This window comes from Pongo pygmaeus, chromosome 9 (genome assembly GCF_028885625.2).
Source record: "Pongo pygmaeus isolate AG05252 chromosome 9, NHGRI_mPonPyg2-v2.0_pri, whole genome shotgun sequence".
NCBI lineage: Eukaryota > Metazoa > Chordata > Mammalia > Primates > Hominidae > Pongo > Pongo pygmaeus.
Window position 1 is genome coordinate 91,022,173 of NC_072382.2, and position 17,836 is coordinate 91,040,008.

The window sequence follows — 17,836 nt, forward strand, 5'->3', positions numbered from 1 at the left end:
TAGAGAAGTGACCTAAATCCACAAACATTAGATAATTTATGAACACAACTATGTATAAACATTGGTGATTTATGAAATCATGGTAAATGACAGCAAAATCTGTTAGTATGGCAGCCATGTTAAAAATAACTTTCAGGCACTATTAAAGATAACTATGCACATAATTATCATGTAAATAGCAGTCAGGTGCCATGGCTCATGCCTGTAATCCCAGCACTTTGAGAGGCCGAGATGGGCAGATCACCTGAGGTCAGGAGTTCGAGACCAGCCTGGCCAACTTGGTGAAACTTTATCTCTACTAAAAATACCAAAATTAGCCGGTCACGGTGGCAGACACCTGTAATCCCAGCTACTCGGGAGGCTGAGGCAGGAGAATCACTTGAACCTGGGAGGCAGAGGTTGCAGTGAGCCAAGACCGTGCCATTGCACTCCAGCCTGGGTGACAGAGGGAGACTGCATGTCAAAAAAAAAAGTAATAATAATTATTATTATTGTGTAAATAATTATTATATAATTTTAAAAATATGAATACATAACATTGTTATAGATAGTTATGTACATATATGTAAAGTTTCAGTTTTAAAATGATTCAAAAAGGTGGATAAATAAAAAACAGATTTTATTTTCATATAAATCCATCATTAGGAAATAGTCATAAAATGGTAAATATAAGAAAAACAGGCCAATACAGCTAATTCTAGCAACCATTATATATACAATTTCATGAAACACAATTGAGTTCCTTGTTATACTTTTTTAAACAAGAGAGTTACACAGCACAGATGTGTTGGTAATCCCAGTTAATGTATTATCTTTGAACATATTCAGATAAATAACGGCTAGGCACTTAAGCAATTATAATTTTAAAACAGAGGGAGAAACAAAATTTTAAATTTAGCATGTGGCCCGGTGCAGTGGCTCACGCTTGTAATCCCAGCACTTTGGGAGGCCAAGGTGGTCAGATTACCTGAGATCAGGAGTTTGAGACTAGCCTGAGCAACATGGTGAAACCCCATCTCTACTAAAAATACAAAAATTAGTTGGGCGTAGTGGCGGGCGACTGTAATCCCAGCTACTTGGGAGCCTGAGGCAGGAGAATCGCTTGAACTCGAGAGGCTGAGGTTGCACTGAGCTGAGACTGAGCCATTGGACTCCAGCCTTGGCGACAGAGCAAGATACCGTCTCAAAAAAATAAACAAATAAGTAAATAAAAATTAGCATGTGATAATATTTAGTGAAATAATTGTTATACTTAAAATATTTCTTTGAATAAACTGTGTAAAGTCAACTTTCTTGCATCTCATTCCAAACTTGTCTGTTGAGCTTTGAGCCCTCAAGTATGGTTTTCAATACTTTATAAACCTAATCAGCCAATTTACCCGTTTCTATGCAATCTAATCAACCTCAGGAAGTGGGTGTGGTCTTTAGTGGGCCCATATACTTTAAAAGGATGCTTGCCCAGAGATTTCTCTCTCCTTCAGTGAGGACCCACTGGATTTGTGGCTGCTGGGCTTTGGAGCACCAGGAGTTACTTCTAATCTGGATATCTACAGAGCTTCTAGACTGAGACCATTCATAGTAGCCTTGTGAGTATAAAATGTGCAGCAAAACCATCGTGCTCACTTTTACTCTTAAAAATACTTTAAATTTACCTGGCAGCATGCTTGGGTCTTTTCTAAACAAACAAATGACTGTCTTAGTGATTTTACAGAAAATCAATATAAAGTGTCTTCAATTTGTAAGATATGGTTTGTGTTCCCTTGCTATTTGATTCTTTTTATGTGACTGTTTTCTGTATTGTTAGGTTTTTCTTGAGTGTGAAAAGATACATTTCCATAGTTTCATGCAATGATAGAACCCATAAAATACCTAAAATGTTCACTAGAATGTGGGCATCTAGTAGTGGTTATAATGTACACCAACATGAATGTTAAAAATGTTGAATTACTTTGAAAATTCTCGTTGCAAAGGTCTTATTTGCTGTGTCTTCAAAATTTGCAGTTTGCAGACTAGATTTGAAAGCCGTTGAAAATAGATTTAATCGGCTGGGCATGATGGCTCATGTTTGCAGCCTAGCACTTTGAGAGGCCAAGGCAGGCAGATCGCTTGAGGTCTAGAGTTAGACACCAGCCTGGCCAACATGGTGAAACCCGGTCTCTACTAAAAATACAAAAAAATTATACTGGCGTGTTGGTGGGTGCCTGTAATACCAGCTACTTGGGAGGCGGCGGCAGGAGAATTGCTTGAACCTGGGAGGCAGAGGTTCCAGTAAGCTGAGATCGCACCACTGCTCTCCAGCCTGGGTGACAGAGTGAGACTGCATCTCAACAAGAGCAACAAAAAAAAAAAAAAAAAAGAAAGAAAGAAAATAGATCAATAGATCTAACCAACTGGCAAGGGCTCCCAAGAAGCTGCAACTTCCAAGTCACTAAGGGGAAAGGTGGATTAGTGGCCATGCTTCCATTAACTGCATTTCTGGATTTTCTAGGGTAGAGTGGAAAACCTAATACATATCTCCACTTTTTTTGTTATTTTAGAAAATAATTAATTGTTGATTAATTCTGGTTAATTATAGTTGAAATATTGGCTATTTCCGAATGTGAAAGTGTTCTCTCTAATCATCTGAATTGACTATGGGAAAAAACTTTCCTAATTAAAAATAATAGATATTATTTACATTTAATGTATTGAAAGGAAGAGTTTTGATATTAAAGTTAAAAGGACAAATTTAATGATTGATGATTTTAGGAGTTGACAGTCCACTCTGATTAATCAATCTTAGATAAAAAGCTACTTTATTTATAATTGTCTGAGCAAACTTCACAGGTGAGTTTGGAGGCAGGGAGTATAGAATAATACCATAGATACTAAGTGTCTTTCATATATTGTCATCATGGAATCATTGAGAGAGATAGAATGAGAGAGACAGGATAACGTTCAGAATGTGCTTCTTCGTTAATTAGCTTATATAAGTGACTCAGAAATCATCCCAGCTTTTACCCTCCACCCAGGCTTTAAGCTTGTCTAAGTAACTGGGAATGACTGAGAGCACGGCTTGCTTAACAAAAATGCCATGAGGACTGTCGTCTCATTTTCTCATTTACGTCATGGTTCTTCATACCCATAAGTTTCATACCTGTGGATTCAACTAATCTCAGACAAAAAATATTTACAGGGAGAAAAAAGCAGCTGTATTGAACATGTACTTTATTTATTTATTTATTTTTTTGAGACAGAGTCTCACTCTATTACCCATGCTGGAGTGCAGTGGTGGGATCTCAGCTCACTGCAACCTCCGCCTCCTGGTTTCAAGCTATTCTCCTGCCTCAGCCTCCTGAATAGCTGGGACTACAGGCATGTGCCAACACGCCCTGCTAATTTTTGTTATTTTCAGTAGAAACTGGGTTTCACCGTGTTAGCCAGGATGGTCTCGATTTCCTGAGCTTGTGATCGGCCTGCCTCGACCTCCTGAAGTGCTGGGATTACAGGCATGAGTGACCATGCCCTGCCAAACATGTACATAATTTCAATCTTCTTGCTGTTCCTAAACAGTATGGCATTACAAGTATTTATACAGCATTTACATTGTATTAGGCATTCAAAGTAATCTAGACATAAAGTATTCAGGAGGATAGGTTTAGGTTACATGCAAATCCCACACCATTTACTAAGAAGATTCTTGAACATCTTAGGATCTTGGTATCTCAGGGAGTCCTGGACCGAATCTTCAATGGCTATTGAGGGAAAACTTTATAAATCCAGCATGTTTGCATTTACTATGTCTCAGTTTGTACTGGAGCTAACTTATTAGACATATTGGACAGAGCTCAAGTAGACAAGGAAAATTGTCCACTGGCCTTTTTTTCCTTTTCATTGGGGCAAATAAAAATAAGAGAAAGAAATTCTCACTTTTTTTTCTTTAATTTTTCAGAAACATGGATTCAGATGCCCTGCGAGTCTTCCAGAATGAGCTCATTTGCTGCATTTGCATGAACTACTTCATAGACCCGGTCACCATTGACTGTGGGCACAGCTTTTGTAGGCCCTGCCTCTGCCTCTGCTCAGAAGAAGGCAGAGCACCAATGCACTGCCCTATGTGCAGAAAAATCTCAGAGAAGCCCAACTTCAACACCAATGTGGCACTCAAAAAGCTGGCTTCCCTAGCGAGACAGACCAGACCTCAGAACATCAACAACTCAGACAACATCTGTGTGCTCCATGAGGAGACTAAAGAGCTCTTCTGTGAGGCTGACAAGAGATTGATCTGTGGGCCCTGCTCTGAGTCACCAGAGCACGCGGCTCACAGCCACATCCCAATAGGATGGGCTGCTGAGGAATGCAGGGTACGTGATGCCTCTAAGGCAGTTTGAATTATACAGAATCCCAAATAAGAATGATGAGGGCCTATGATAATGATGGTGATGAGAATGCAGATGGTGAATGTGGTGATTATTCCATGTCAATCATAACACATAAATGTGTCCTTTCAATGTTGCTGACTAATTTGGCACTCTAATCATAGCTGTGTTGAGACTTCACTAAAGGAGGTTTCCTTAGAAACATTGTTCAAACGTGTAGAATGGAGCTGTGGAGCTGGTGGCCAGCACCAAGAACACTTTTCAAAGTCAGGTTATATAAAAGCCAGTTTCTCAGAAAATTGATAATATTATCTGAAAGGTCACTTAAAACTGTCTATTATGTTTCTATCACTTTTCATGTCCAAGTTATTAGAACCAAATGTGTTTAACTTGGAAAAATCTGACCACTCCACTCTAACTTAATTTATGTTTCTTTCAATTACACCCTTTTTTTTTTATTGATAAGGGTATGAAATTTACTATACTGTTTTCATTATTGCTAAGCTTCTTGCTTCTTTTGCAGGAGAAACTTATAAATGAAATGGACTATTTATGGAAAATCAATCAAGAGACACGAAACAATCTAAATCAGGAAACTAGAACATTTCATTCGTTAAAGGTAAGAATGAAAATGTTTTCTTTGTTTTTACGCAAATAAACACAATGTTAGCTTATACTTTTTAGCTAAATTCAAACTACCAGTTGAAAGATAGTGATTTCATCCCAAGAAAATGTAGTGATTTCAATTGATATAATAGGAGTTGCAAACAGAGAAGCCCACACAAGCCAGACAAATTAATTCTAGTATATTGGATAAACGGCATGATGTGTATTCTAGTTCAAATTTGAAGGTTGGCATAAACCTTTTCAGACACTGCAGATGAGACAACCTTTCACTAAGATTGGGTGTGAGGAAGATGAAAGAGATAGAATAGTATATAGAGTAAAAATATGGTAAAAGTAAAAAAAATCTGCATAATATGGTGTATGGCTAAACGTTTTTTAACATGTAGGCGAATCAGACACGGAAAAATCCTAAAAGAGAGGTTAATAGAGGAAACAATTGACTCAGTAACAACTGTGAAGAAGCATCACAGTGACAGAAAACAGAAGTCTTTATATAGGTTTGATTTAAAAAGGGAGAGAGAATAGGAACATTGAAAAAGATGGACAGAAGAAGATAGCCAATATTCAAGACTCCTTGCAAGAGTGAGGCAGAAAGTTCATAAGTTGCTTGATTACACCCAGCATATAATTATTTGAAGTTTTCTATTGAGAGTGAGAATATGTAATCCTTTTAACTAAACATCTCTGCAGGACTATGTGTCGTTAAGGAAGAGGATAATCACTATTCATTATCAAAAGATGCATATATTTCTCCATGAGGAGGAGCAACTGCATCTGCAGGCACTGGAAAGAGAAGCAAAAGAGCTTTTCCAACAACTACAAGACAGTCAAGTGAGAATGACCCAACATTTAGAAGGGATGAAAGACATGTACAGAGAGCTGTGGGAGGCATGCCACATGCCTGACGTGGAGCTGCTCCAGGTGAGGAGGGAGGGTCCATCCTCAGAGACAGGAAGCCTTTGCTGGACAATGCTGCCAGAACATGCAAATATCACCTGCATATGTCACTGCTCTAAGCTAAGTGACACATGCTGTCTGACTTCCACCATTACATTTCTCCATTCACTTATTACTGCATACTTTGGTAATCTTTGGGAAAGTTTTGCCATTTTAGCAGATAATATGTAACAAAGTTCTCTTCAATACAATATGGATTACTATCCACACAGAGAGATCATCTAAAATCATTAGAACTCTAGGCCAGGGGAAGGTTAGTAATACTCCATTTATATGCCCTAGTTCCTCCTCACTCTGATGTCCCACACAGCAGTGATTTGCTGAAGACATTGAGGGGTTTCCCCTTGCCTGGGCAAGGTTTGTCAAAGCTGCTCATCAATGTCCATGTGCTCTGTTTCTCATATGGTTCTCTGTTTTGTTTTAATAGTTGTCATGTGTGGTCAGACCTTTCCTTGGAAATAAGATTAGGAAATTAATGACACTGGAAACCTAGATATCTTTGCTTTACTCCACCGTCTCTTGCTGAGCTCCTTTCTTCTTAATGCCCACTGATGAAGCTTTTTATTGTTTAGTTGAGGTTCTGTTATTAATGTAGCCTTCAATGATTCCTTAGCAGGAAATAAAAAGATATACATTATTAAAACACTAAAACAGAAAGAAACAAGAGGATGAGAAAAGATGCAGAAGGAAAAATCTCTCATAATTAACATTATCTTTTATTTTTTTGCAGGATGTGAGAAATGTATCAGCAAGGTGAGTTTACACTAAAAAATGCTATTTCTGAAAAATTTGTTCTCTTTTTAATGAACGGGATGTATACATTTTGAGTACTAACATCGTTGTCAGTGGCTATTTCCAATTTTGTTTCAAAAGAGGGCCTGAGGTCTTCTTCTCTTTGGTCTGGAAAGTTTTCACCTCAAAATTTGTATGAATTAAAATATACATAAAAACAATTTGCCATTCGGAAGTTTGTTCTTCCCAATCCATCCATCGTGACCGGCCATACCCCACAGATCTTAATACAAAATTACTCTGAGGAATCATAGAGGTGTCTTCTACTCTAGAAGGATGGGAGGTTAAAAAAAAAAAAAAAAGACAGAGGGAGGAGAGAGATTCCCTAACAATGGGCTGAGGAGGGATGTTTTGTTCCTAAAAGCATCAATGACCCGGGTCTGCTCCATCACCATACACCCAGTTCTAGGAAAGACCTCAGGAAAATGGTTGCCTTGGGACCCTCAGTGGCAGGGTTCTCAGGCTGGAATTAGACTCCTTTGTTTTGCAGGAATGATTAAAGACTTTTGTCTCAGTGAACATTCTCTGTTAGACACTGACTAGCATTAGTGACAACTGCAGGCTGAGGTCCCAGAAGTTTTTGTCTGAGTTTTCTGCTCTCTGAAATATTTCCAGGATTTCTGCATACCCTCAAGTGGTGTGATGGGCAGAGGGAGGCAATGACTTTTAATGACTTTAGAAGTTGTATAATGTCTGAGAATAACATATCTGGGGAAATTGGGTTTTTATGGAAGTAAAGTTTAGAAAAAGTAACATCCTTATGGCCCCTAGAGTGTGGAATAAAATGTACACCCAGTTAACCAAAACTGGCAGAATTCTGAGGAAACATCTTACATGAAAATATGATATCTTCGTATGACTATGTGATTAGCTCTGGGCCTGGAAATATAACTGAGGCCATTTTTTTTTGCAGGACTGATTTGGCACAGATGCAAAAGCCCCAGCCAGTGAACCCGGAGCTCACTTCATGGCGCATCACTGGAGTCCTAGACATGCTCAACAACTTCAGAGGCAAGAGCCAGCTGCTTGGCACTCCAGCCTCAAATTATTCCCTTATTGGGTCCCTTGGTTGAGTCTTTTCCCATTTTGGTCTTATTAGGTTTGACATGTAGGTAATACATAGTTTTCCAAAACATGTGCATCTTCTCTACCTGCATAGTAATATTACAATGATCAAAACTCAATTTTCTGACTTACAGTTTGATGAAAATGTAAAGCAAGATACATACTTTATCTGCAGAATAAGAGGATGAAGAACATTCAGATCATGTAGTTATGAAGACACTAGTTCTCATGGTGGCATCAGTATTTCGTGTTTATTCAATTTAATTCAATTTTGAAGGCTTAGATATGGCATAATGGTTTTTAATTATTTCTATTCTTTGTTCATTTACATGCATTTTATAAGTAATTTTAATTATTTACAAAATCAGAACATTTTGATCAACAAAGAAAATGACTAAAATATCCATAATCAGGACAATTCTAATGCCATCAGAAACATCTTGTAACAAGTGAAAGATGAGGGATCTGTGAATGTGGCTTAACCATGTTAGGCCCATTCTAGAGAGCAGGTCTAAGTAGCAGAGGGCAGAAACCCAGAGTGGATTGAATCAAGAGCTAAACAGATAATGTAAAGCCAGAGTATTTTTTTCAGAAACTTATAAATTTTACATGTGTTAATTTCTACCAAATTTTTGATGTTTGAGACTATAACAGGCATAACTTACATTCCAATAAATACATCACAGCAAATTAATGTCTACCTGTTGATGATCTTAAAGACAAATAATACAAGAAGAGTTTTCTATTGAAGAAAAAAAACCATTTTGCATATGTCCTGAAACAAACTATGCAGATATAGACATTAAATCATTATTTCCCCAGTGACATGGTCACATTTTTTCTCTATTATTTAAGGAATGATACATAATTGTATGTGCTGTAGAGGTGTAATAACATTTCATCTTCATGGATGCATGGGGCTGAACTCTCTTGGCTTCCTTTTTTCTGTATTTTCTTGGAAGAAGAGCAAATGAAGTAAATAATTGGGCCACAGAGACTCTGTCCCTCATAACACTCACTAATGTAATATTTTTTTCTTGACAGTGGATAATGCTCTGAGCACAGAAATGATTCCTTGCTATATAAGCCTTTCTGAGGATGTGAGATATGTGACATTTGGAGACGACCATCTCAGTGCTCCCACGGGTCCCCAAGGAATCGACAGCTTTGCTGTGTGGGGAGAGCAAGCATTCACTTCCCACAGGCATTACTGGGAAGTGGATGTGACCCTCTCCTCCAACTGGATTCTCGGAGTCTGTAGAGATTCCAGGACTGCAGATGCCACTATTGTTATTGATTCTGATGAAAGATTTTTTTTGATTTCCTCAAAAACGAGCAATCACTATAGTCTCTCCACCAACTCTCCACCTTTAATTCAGTATGTGCAAAGGCCTCTGGGTCGGGTTGGGGTGTTTCTGGATTATGATAATGGATCTGTGAGTTTTTTTGATGTTTCTAAAGGTTCTCTTATCTATGTTTTTCCTCCTTCCTCCTTCTCTTCCCCTCTGAGGCCTTTCTTTTGCTTTGGTTGTACATGAAAAGTTGGTTTCATGATGATTTGTTGTGACCTCCCATATATGAGGCAAATAGTGTCCTAAGACCCTATGTGTGAGAGCCTGTGAGCTCATTGTAACTTCATGGAATGTAATTACTTTATGGTTATAAATGGGATAACCACCTTGAATGTGTACATTTGTTAATTAAGTTATTTTAATTAATAAATTATCGTGGAATCTTTACTAGAACATCAATAATGGTTTTTTTTGTACTAGTTTTGTTGAGATTCATTCACTTACCATGAAAGTCATGTTCTAATATATTTAATTCAGAGATTGTTAGTGTATCATACTTGTGCAGGCATCAGAGCTCTCTACTGTCTGTGAACTTCTATCACTTCCAGAAGAATCCCAATACACATTAACACTTATTCTCCATTCACCCTCCCCCATTCCTTGACAGCACTTAATCTACTTTTTATGTTTTTGCATCCAGGTAAATAAAATCATACAATGTAAGCTCTTTTTTTTAATCTGATTTCTTTTTCAGAGAGTATGTTTTCAGTTTGTACACACTGTAAATCATTTGTCTTAGTTGTCTATTTGAACCAGGCTGGGGTAGAATAATGAAGTGGTGGATATCTTATCTGACAGAGAATAAAAAGAGTGCTTATTTTCTTTTTAAGTCTAAACAAGTTAAGTTGACCTCACAGACTTTATTTTTTCTCAGCATCCTATTTATTAATCACATTTCAGCTCATACAACAGTTTTTCAGTGCTAGGTGGCTCTGCTATTACATCTTCCCTGAATATATTATATCAGATTAAAATATTCAGAAAATTCTTATACTTATTATTACAAGATTGAAAATTCCAAGGGGGCAATGGCAGTATTTGTCTTCTTTGCTAATATATTACAATTATTCAATGCAATTCTTAGAATAGATTAAACAGTATATAAGATGAGTAAACGGATAAGTAGAGGAGTTAATATGTATAAATATTCTAACATTAAGAAACTTTTCCAAAATATAAGTAACAAAATAGAATAGAACATACTAATGAATATCTATCAAAAGATAAGAAATGAATTGATTTTCAGATTCATATCAAAGATAACACTATTATGTTAGGATTTAAAATAAGTGTAGCATAATTTTTACAGGGTTGATTTCAATTGTCTTACGTTTTTTAATATAAACTATCGAAAGAGGATGGTTCCTATATAAGATGATGGGGAACAGGAAGAGGACTTATAATAATGGAGGCTGTCCTTATTTAAACTGACATGTAAATTTAATTACTTGCTAAGAGTAAAGTGGTATAAATCTTCTTATGCAGTAGAAATAACAAACTTTGTTTACATTTTAAATAACAATCCAGATGATAGAGAATGGAAAATTCTATAATAGAATGTAATAGCTCCGTCTTCTAGCACAACGGCTTATGTGCTCTAACAAAGACCACGAATTTGAAATGATTCAGAAGGTGCATTTCTCTTACATGTTTGTACCAATATAGGAGTTGGTCAAGAAGAAGACTGACATCTTCAACGGGTGAATTTCACCTCTATGTGCAGGAAACTTCCATTTATTGCCATGTCCCATGCAGCAGGAAAGCTGGAAGAAAAGTAGGAGGGACAAGAGTATTTGGCTTTAAGGAAATCACCTGGTGTTTCTCACAATGCATTTATTCCCGTCCTATAGGTTCAAAATTAGGCAGATGGGACACCAAGTTGTAATGTATCTGGGAATGCTGTTTACACTCTAAACCGTATTTATTCTTATCATTTGATTCAGAAAACAAATTCAATGACTGGCACAACTGAAAATAACCCAAGAGATTTGTTCAATGAAACAAAGCTGAACCTCAACCAAATAGATAAGCTGCTGCCTAAGGTTAGCACCAGTTCTTAGTTATTCAAGAGTGAGTAAACCCTGCTTTTTACCACTGTCGAGGTGTCCAGCGTTGTCCTTTTTAGAGCCTGGCTAGCTGAGGGTTATGTGGCAAGAAACATCTTATTTGTATTTTCGTCCCGTAAATGAATGATTTTGATAGGAATGATTCTCCAAATTTTGAAAATACTTATCAGAAATATTCTCTTATTCCTTCACTCTATACCACATAGACTATAATAAACTGTCTGTCTTCTGCATCCACACATTTCATGCAGAACATTAGGGGTTAGCAGAGGGAAAGCTTATCACCAGCTTCTTTTGGACTCGCTGCTTTTTTCCAAGTGATCTGAGATGATAAAATTATTCACCTTGGGGCTCCAACCCAGCACTCCTTTCTGATTTTCACCTATGTTTTGTGAGCTTTTCTGTTGATGCTAAAACTCTATGCAACAGTCAAAGCCTCATAATTTAATTACATTATTTGTTGCTAGATTTCAAGGAAGAATTTATTCCTGACATTCTTCTAATTTAGCTCAGATTCACTTTGGCAGAAAGACAGAATTAGCTACTTTACGATCACTTAGTATTTGACTCTGATTTTGGAAGATGAAAAGGTTTTTGCATCTATTTACCACATTTTCTTAGCCATTTAACCAAGATAATCTTATTCTATTGATTCTCCTAGAAATACTCACTTTATTTATTCCCTTCACCTGTCAGAATTTATGTTAGAATATCACCAAGACTTACTTACAATTGAAATAAATCAAAGAGAGACCACTAAGAACATTGTCAATCATTAATACATAAATCTTGAACTTCCTGAGATTTTTATCCCTAAAAGAAGTCATTTATCAATAGCCTGGTTACAGTTTTTTTTAATACAAGAATTTTCACTCTTCTCTAGTACAAAAAGTAAAAATTGATAAAGAGGGTAACAAAAAAAAATCTAACAAAACTGTGACACATTCTTGACAAGCACTTTATTTCTGTGCTAAATTTAGGAGACATGTAAATGGTAGGTTTCCTAAGTGAAATAAGACAAGACAGACACAGAAAAATATACTTCATGGTCCCACTCATATTTGAAATCTATTTTTATAGGTTCAATACATTAAAAAAGGTGGTTACATTGGTGGGAAGGAAATAGGTAAATGAAGGGCAAATGTAAAGGTGCAGTAATGAAGAATAAATGAATCTGATGTACAACCTGTAGGTATATTAGATAATCTTGTATTGTTTTTGGGAAATATTCTGAGGGACTAGATTTTTGGTGTTCTTATCATAAAAAAGAAGCAGAGCTAAGTGATATGATTGATTTGTTAATTTTCTTCATTATACTAATCATTTCCTTATGCACAAGTATCTCAAAAAGACATATTGTGCACCTTGAAAATATAAAATAAAACAAATTAAAAAATAAAGGTAATTTTGTTCTTGCATGTAAGCTGAAAATAAGTGAAGACTGGGTGAGTAATAACATTGCTTTGCTGAATTAAGAGAATTCTAATAAAATATTTTTAGTTGGGTAGCTATCTGTATTAAATAAAATTGATCTAAAGCTGGTTACAGTGGCCATACTTATAATCACAGTGCTTTGGGAGGCCAAGGCAGAAAAATCAGTGGAGGCCAAGAGTTTGAGATCAGCCTGGGTAACATAGTAAGACCTTATCTCTACCAAAAAATAACAGAAAATTAGCCTTGAGTGGTGGTGTGCACCTGTTGTCCCAGCTTCTCAGGAGGCTGAGTTGGGAGGATTGCTTGAGTCCAGGAGCAGAAAACTGCAGTGAGCTCTATTGTGCCATTGCACTCCAGCCTGGGTGACAGTGTGAGAACTTGTCTCAAAAACAGCAACTAATTATTTTTTGTAGCCATTTTACCTGAAAGGTATAATTCTTTCTTCTGCAATTAATAACTCTGCATATGTCTAGGCCAGCTATATCAGGTAGAGCTTGTCCTCTAGTGCTTATATCTATAAAACAAGTAAGACAATTATAAGGAGGCTCTAAGCAAAACAATTTTTTCTCATTCTGGACTTTGAGGTCTTAATTCTTTAGACTAATTTTCTGTCTCAACAGTGGATATCACCCTGAAACTTAATTTGTCCAAACACCTCACATAACCTGAGATTTTACAAAGCATATAGTTCATAGGATCAATACGTTCTTATGCCTTAAAAGTCTCCAGGCATTCAAGGATACTACTATGTGGAAACTCAGGCCTTCTACTGCATTATTGAAGGAGCACATTTGAGACTCACAGCACTGGTTGCAGGAGTCTGTTTACAGGTCTGGATAATGAGTAATGTCAGTCCAGATAATTCTGAGGAAGGCTTTCTGCCTTGTTATGAGGAGGATAATCACTGGAGACTCTGGACAAGTTCCCAGTCATCATTCCAGCATTTAGTTGCTGTTTTTGTAATCCCAGCATTTTGGGAGGCCTAGGCAGGTGGATCACTTGAGGTCAAGAGTTCAAGACTGGCCTGTTCAACATGGTAAAACTTTGTCTTTACTTAAAATACAAAATTGGGGGGAGGGGGGCGGGGAATATGCATTAGAAGGGAAGGAAAACATACTTAACATGCCATTGGAAGGTGAAATTCCTAATATTTGAGAATGTTGTTGAGAACTATGTTTAATTCTCAGTATAGAAAGATGTACCCTTTGAATGACATTAAAAATTCACTAGAAGAGTGAAGAATAATAGTTAAAATGTCACATAAGTAACAAGAGTCTCAAAACATAAAGTTCTAAAAGGTTAAAGTACGTATTTGAGATAGAGGAGAGAATAAATAATAATTAATTAGACTTTATTATGTGAAAAGACTTTTCTAAAATTCTTCCATAATAATTGAAGATATAAATTACAATAATTAAAATATACAAAAAATAAAAGCATTAAAATAGTGAAAAATTTAGAAAAGGGTAAAGTTGAAAATTATTTAATTTTTAATCTCAAAAATCAGAAAGTGATTTTATCAATGTCCTAAAAAATTGAAATAAAAACAAACTTAATAACGTAAAAGAAGGGAGGTTTCCGCCGGGCTGGGGGCGGGAACTAGGGCTTCCCTGGGGACACAGAGGCAAGAAGCAGGGATCTTGGCGCGCACCAGGCTTTCCGGGACAGAGCCTCCGCCCCCCGCCCACGCCTCCGGCCGCCGGCATAGTGCTGCTGGCTGGGACCCAGCCGCAGGGTGGCGGGGCGCGCTGCATGACCCCGCCACCGCTGTCCCCACTCCTAGGCACACAGGTCGAAGAGGACCGCGCTGATTCCAAAGAGTTCCAGGACTTCTCCAGTCTGCCTGACACCCGCAGCATCGCCTGGGACGACTCTTTCTACACTTTCCAGGACGAGGAGGAGCATGGCATCGAGGGCGTGGAGAGAGTCCTGGAGGCCTGGGGCTGCTGCAGACGCTAGTGCGGCAGGGGGTGAGCGTTGAGAAGGCGCAGGAGATTGACCACAATGGCAAGACCGGCCTTAATGTCGCCTGCTACCACGGCTTTGTGGATATACCGCGGTGGCCTTAGCTGAGTGCCCCCACATTGACGTCAACTGGCAGGACATGGAGGGGAACACAGCCCTAATCATAGCTGCACAGGCAGGAGCTGCCCCTGGCCTCATGGGCACAGTTGCCTTAGACACTGGCTCTCAGCCTTGCGCTTCCTGCCTCAGCATCACCTGGGCTGGTTCATTTGAGCTTTAACACAGATCTGATGGAAATACAGGCTGCCAAGCCCTGCCCCTGGAGTCTTTCTTTGAATAGGCCTGGGGTGGGGCCCAAGAATGAGCAGAAGAACAAGTTTCCTGGTGAGGCTGATGCCGCTGGCCCAGGGATCCCACGTTGAGGATGGAGGGCTTTGAGATTTTCATGGCTGATGATGGCCAGGAACCCTTGTCAGTAGGCATTGAAGACCAGCAGAGTCCCAGACCCCAGGAGAGATGTCGTCAGACGGACACAGAGGCATCACGGAATTAAAGTGAAAATGAAGAAAGGAGCTGAGCATCTGTTTCATGACTTTCCTGTGCTGTTTTACTAAAGAGGCTGCTCTGGCCCAGTCAGGGCACGCTATCATCACCAACTACTTGTTGAACTATGTCCTGGGTCTTGACCTTGAAGGATGGACGCGTTCGGGTTGAAAGCCGCCATGCAGGGTCGAACCGATCGCATCCGAGCCCTGAGCTAGCAGGGGCGGGTGTCCACACGAGGGTCCCCGCCGTGGGATGTCGCCAGAGGAGTGGCCACTTACACGTCCGCCTCATGCAGAGGCTTCTGGAGCGCCCCTGCCGGGAGCGGTTGGGGGAAAAGTACCAGCTTGAGCTGCCTCCGCTCCACGAGAGGGCGCTGAAGCCCGAGGGCTCCAAAAACTGCCTGCAGAGGGGTCAGGGACTGCGAGCTGTCCGTGCTGACGCCGCGCTCCGTGCGGGGCCCAGAGGACCCGGGCGCCCTGGACCCCATGGTCAGGATGACCACGAGCCTCTAACAGCCCCGCTGTGGCCCTCGCGTGCCAGACCGTGTGCCCCCAGAGCTCCCTGTGCGTGGGGAAGAGGCGGCTGGCGGTGCAGGAAATCCTGGCGGCTCAGGAAATTCTGGCGGCAAGGCGAGGGGTGGGGAGGCAGGCGCAGGAGGCGGGCGAAGCGGAGGGCGCAGAGCAGCACAAGCGGCCCTGCCCAGAGACGGCGGGCTCCCTGTGAGGGCTCCCCAAGAGCCGGCTTCACATCTGCCCCGCTGCCAGGGTCCTGGGGCTCTGCCAACCCCGCCCCGTGGAAGGCCAGCCTCCTGCCCCTGCAGCGCCTGCGGCGGAGCAGCTTGTGGCCCGGCGTGGTGGTGCTCTGGGTCCGCCTCAGCAAGGCGCCCGCGGCCACCTTCCAGTCCCAGAGGCCGGCACGGAAGGGCAGCACCAAGGACAGTGGCCACCTGCGGATACCCAAGTGGCCTTACAAGGGGGCCAAGGAGGAGAAACCGGAGGCTGAGGAGGCCGAGAAGAAGCGCCAGGCCAAGGTGCAGGAGAAGCGCCCGCCGCCCTGGAAGAAGAGGACGTGAGAATCCGCGGGTGCTTGACACGGGGTTCGAGGGCAGGATGAGGCCGCGAGGCTGGGCACCATGGCCGCTCCCGGGACCACCAGGCCGCGCGCGTTTCCACGCTGTCTTTCTAGGATGCTCCCAGGAAGGCGCTGGGGGAGCCACATCGATTCGCCTGACACAGCCACCCTAGTATTCAGTACACCTAGCGGGCATGTTGCCTAAAAGGCTCCCTTTAGAGAACCTGAATTAAGATGTTTTTAAAGATCAATTTATTAGGCCAGGCGCGGTGGCTCACGCCTGTAATCCCAGCACTTTGGGAGGCCGAGGCGGAGGCCGAGGCGGGCGGATCACCTGAGGTTGAGAGTCTGAGAGTAGCCTGACCAACATGGAGAAATCCCGTCTCTACTAAAAATACAAAATTAGCCGAGCATGGTGGCACATGCCTGTAATCCCAGCTACTCGGGAGGCTGAGGCAGGAGAATCGCTTGAACCCGGGAGGCAGAGGTGGCAGGGAGCCAAGATCGCGCCATTGCACTCCGGCCTGGGCAACAAGAGCCAAACTACGTCTCAATCCAAAAAACCTCAATTTATTAAAGGGTATTTTCTGTGTAATTTTGTATTTTTAATTGTTATCCAATTTGACAAGTTTTACAGGTGGTAGGGCCCCTTGTATTCAAGGCAGTTTCGGTTGCCTGAAGACCTTTTATTTAAAATACTGTTTCTAGCAATAAATATTTATGATATCTGTAGGAGTTTACACAGAAATCATGGGATTCTCTCCTTTTGGCTGTCTTTTCTTCTCATTGTGGGTGCACGTGCACACTGGATGTTTCTATTAATTAGATTAAGCGATGCCAGATATTTCTATTTGATGGAAGGATCGACTCATTCAGCCACATGATCAAGTGAGAAAGAGTTATCATATTTTATTGTATCTTTTTAAAAAGTATTATCCATACAGTCATATATTGGGGAAAAACATTTATCGTCAAATTATAAAACAATGCAGAGATAAGCATGTATGTATTGCTAGATTAAACTCAGTTTAATCAAGGAGTTTTAGATAAACTGGATAGAAAATCTTTAACATATTAAAACTAGATATGAGGAAAAAGTGTCATTTGATAAAATGGGGGAAATGTAATGGATGATCACCAGAAATACAAAATTAAGCCATATATGCTCTTAAGTAAATTGAATCTAGACATCCTTAAAATGTAAAAAAGGGATGCAACAAGAGTAAGGAGCCCAGAATGATGCAAATTAAAGGAATAGGGGGGAGGTGATGTTTAGAACAAGCAAAGAGAATGCAATGGGAAGCAAACTTACTTTAGGCAAATTCTCCTGGAGTGGACCAGGCAGCCCTCTCTTCCAGACTCAGTTCCAGAGTCCCTTATGTGGGTATTTCTTTTATTTTTCCTTTGAGGACTGCACTTGGTGTTTAGTTCAACCTCATGCAGACCTCATGGAATTTCCAAGACGTGGGGCCTTGGCATTGTGGCACCTTTCTGCCACACGTAAATAATTCACAGCATTACCAAGTCACCACGAGCTCCACGCTCACCTCTGTCAGCCCAGGACCCAGCCAGGCAGTGTCACATGGGCTCCCAGGCATGACTT

General features: G+C 40.3%; 1 protein-coding gene and 1 pseudogene across 1 annotated transcript; both read left to right on the top strand.

The window, feature by feature from the left end:
* Positions 1-1,498: 1,498 nt before the first annotated feature.
* On the top strand, positions 1,499-9,337 carry LOC129007743 (tripartite motif-containing protein 64). Its single transcript, XM_054438957.2, has 7 exons — positions 1,499-1,586; positions 3,932-4,343; positions 4,882-4,977; positions 5,676-5,906; positions 6,673-6,695; positions 7,648-7,745; positions 8,844-9,337. The coding sequence occupies exons 2-7, from the start codon at positions 3,936-3,938 to the stop codon at positions 9,335-9,337; spliced, it is 1,350 nt and encodes a 449-aa protein (XP_054294932.1). The 5' UTR covers positions 1,499-1,586; positions 3,932-3,935.
* A 1,769-nt stretch (positions 9,338-11,106) lies between these two features.
* On the top strand, positions 11,107-16,961 carry LOC129008712 (ankyrin repeat domain-containing protein 33B-like; annotated as a pseudogene).
* Positions 16,962-17,836: the final 875 nt, after the last annotated feature.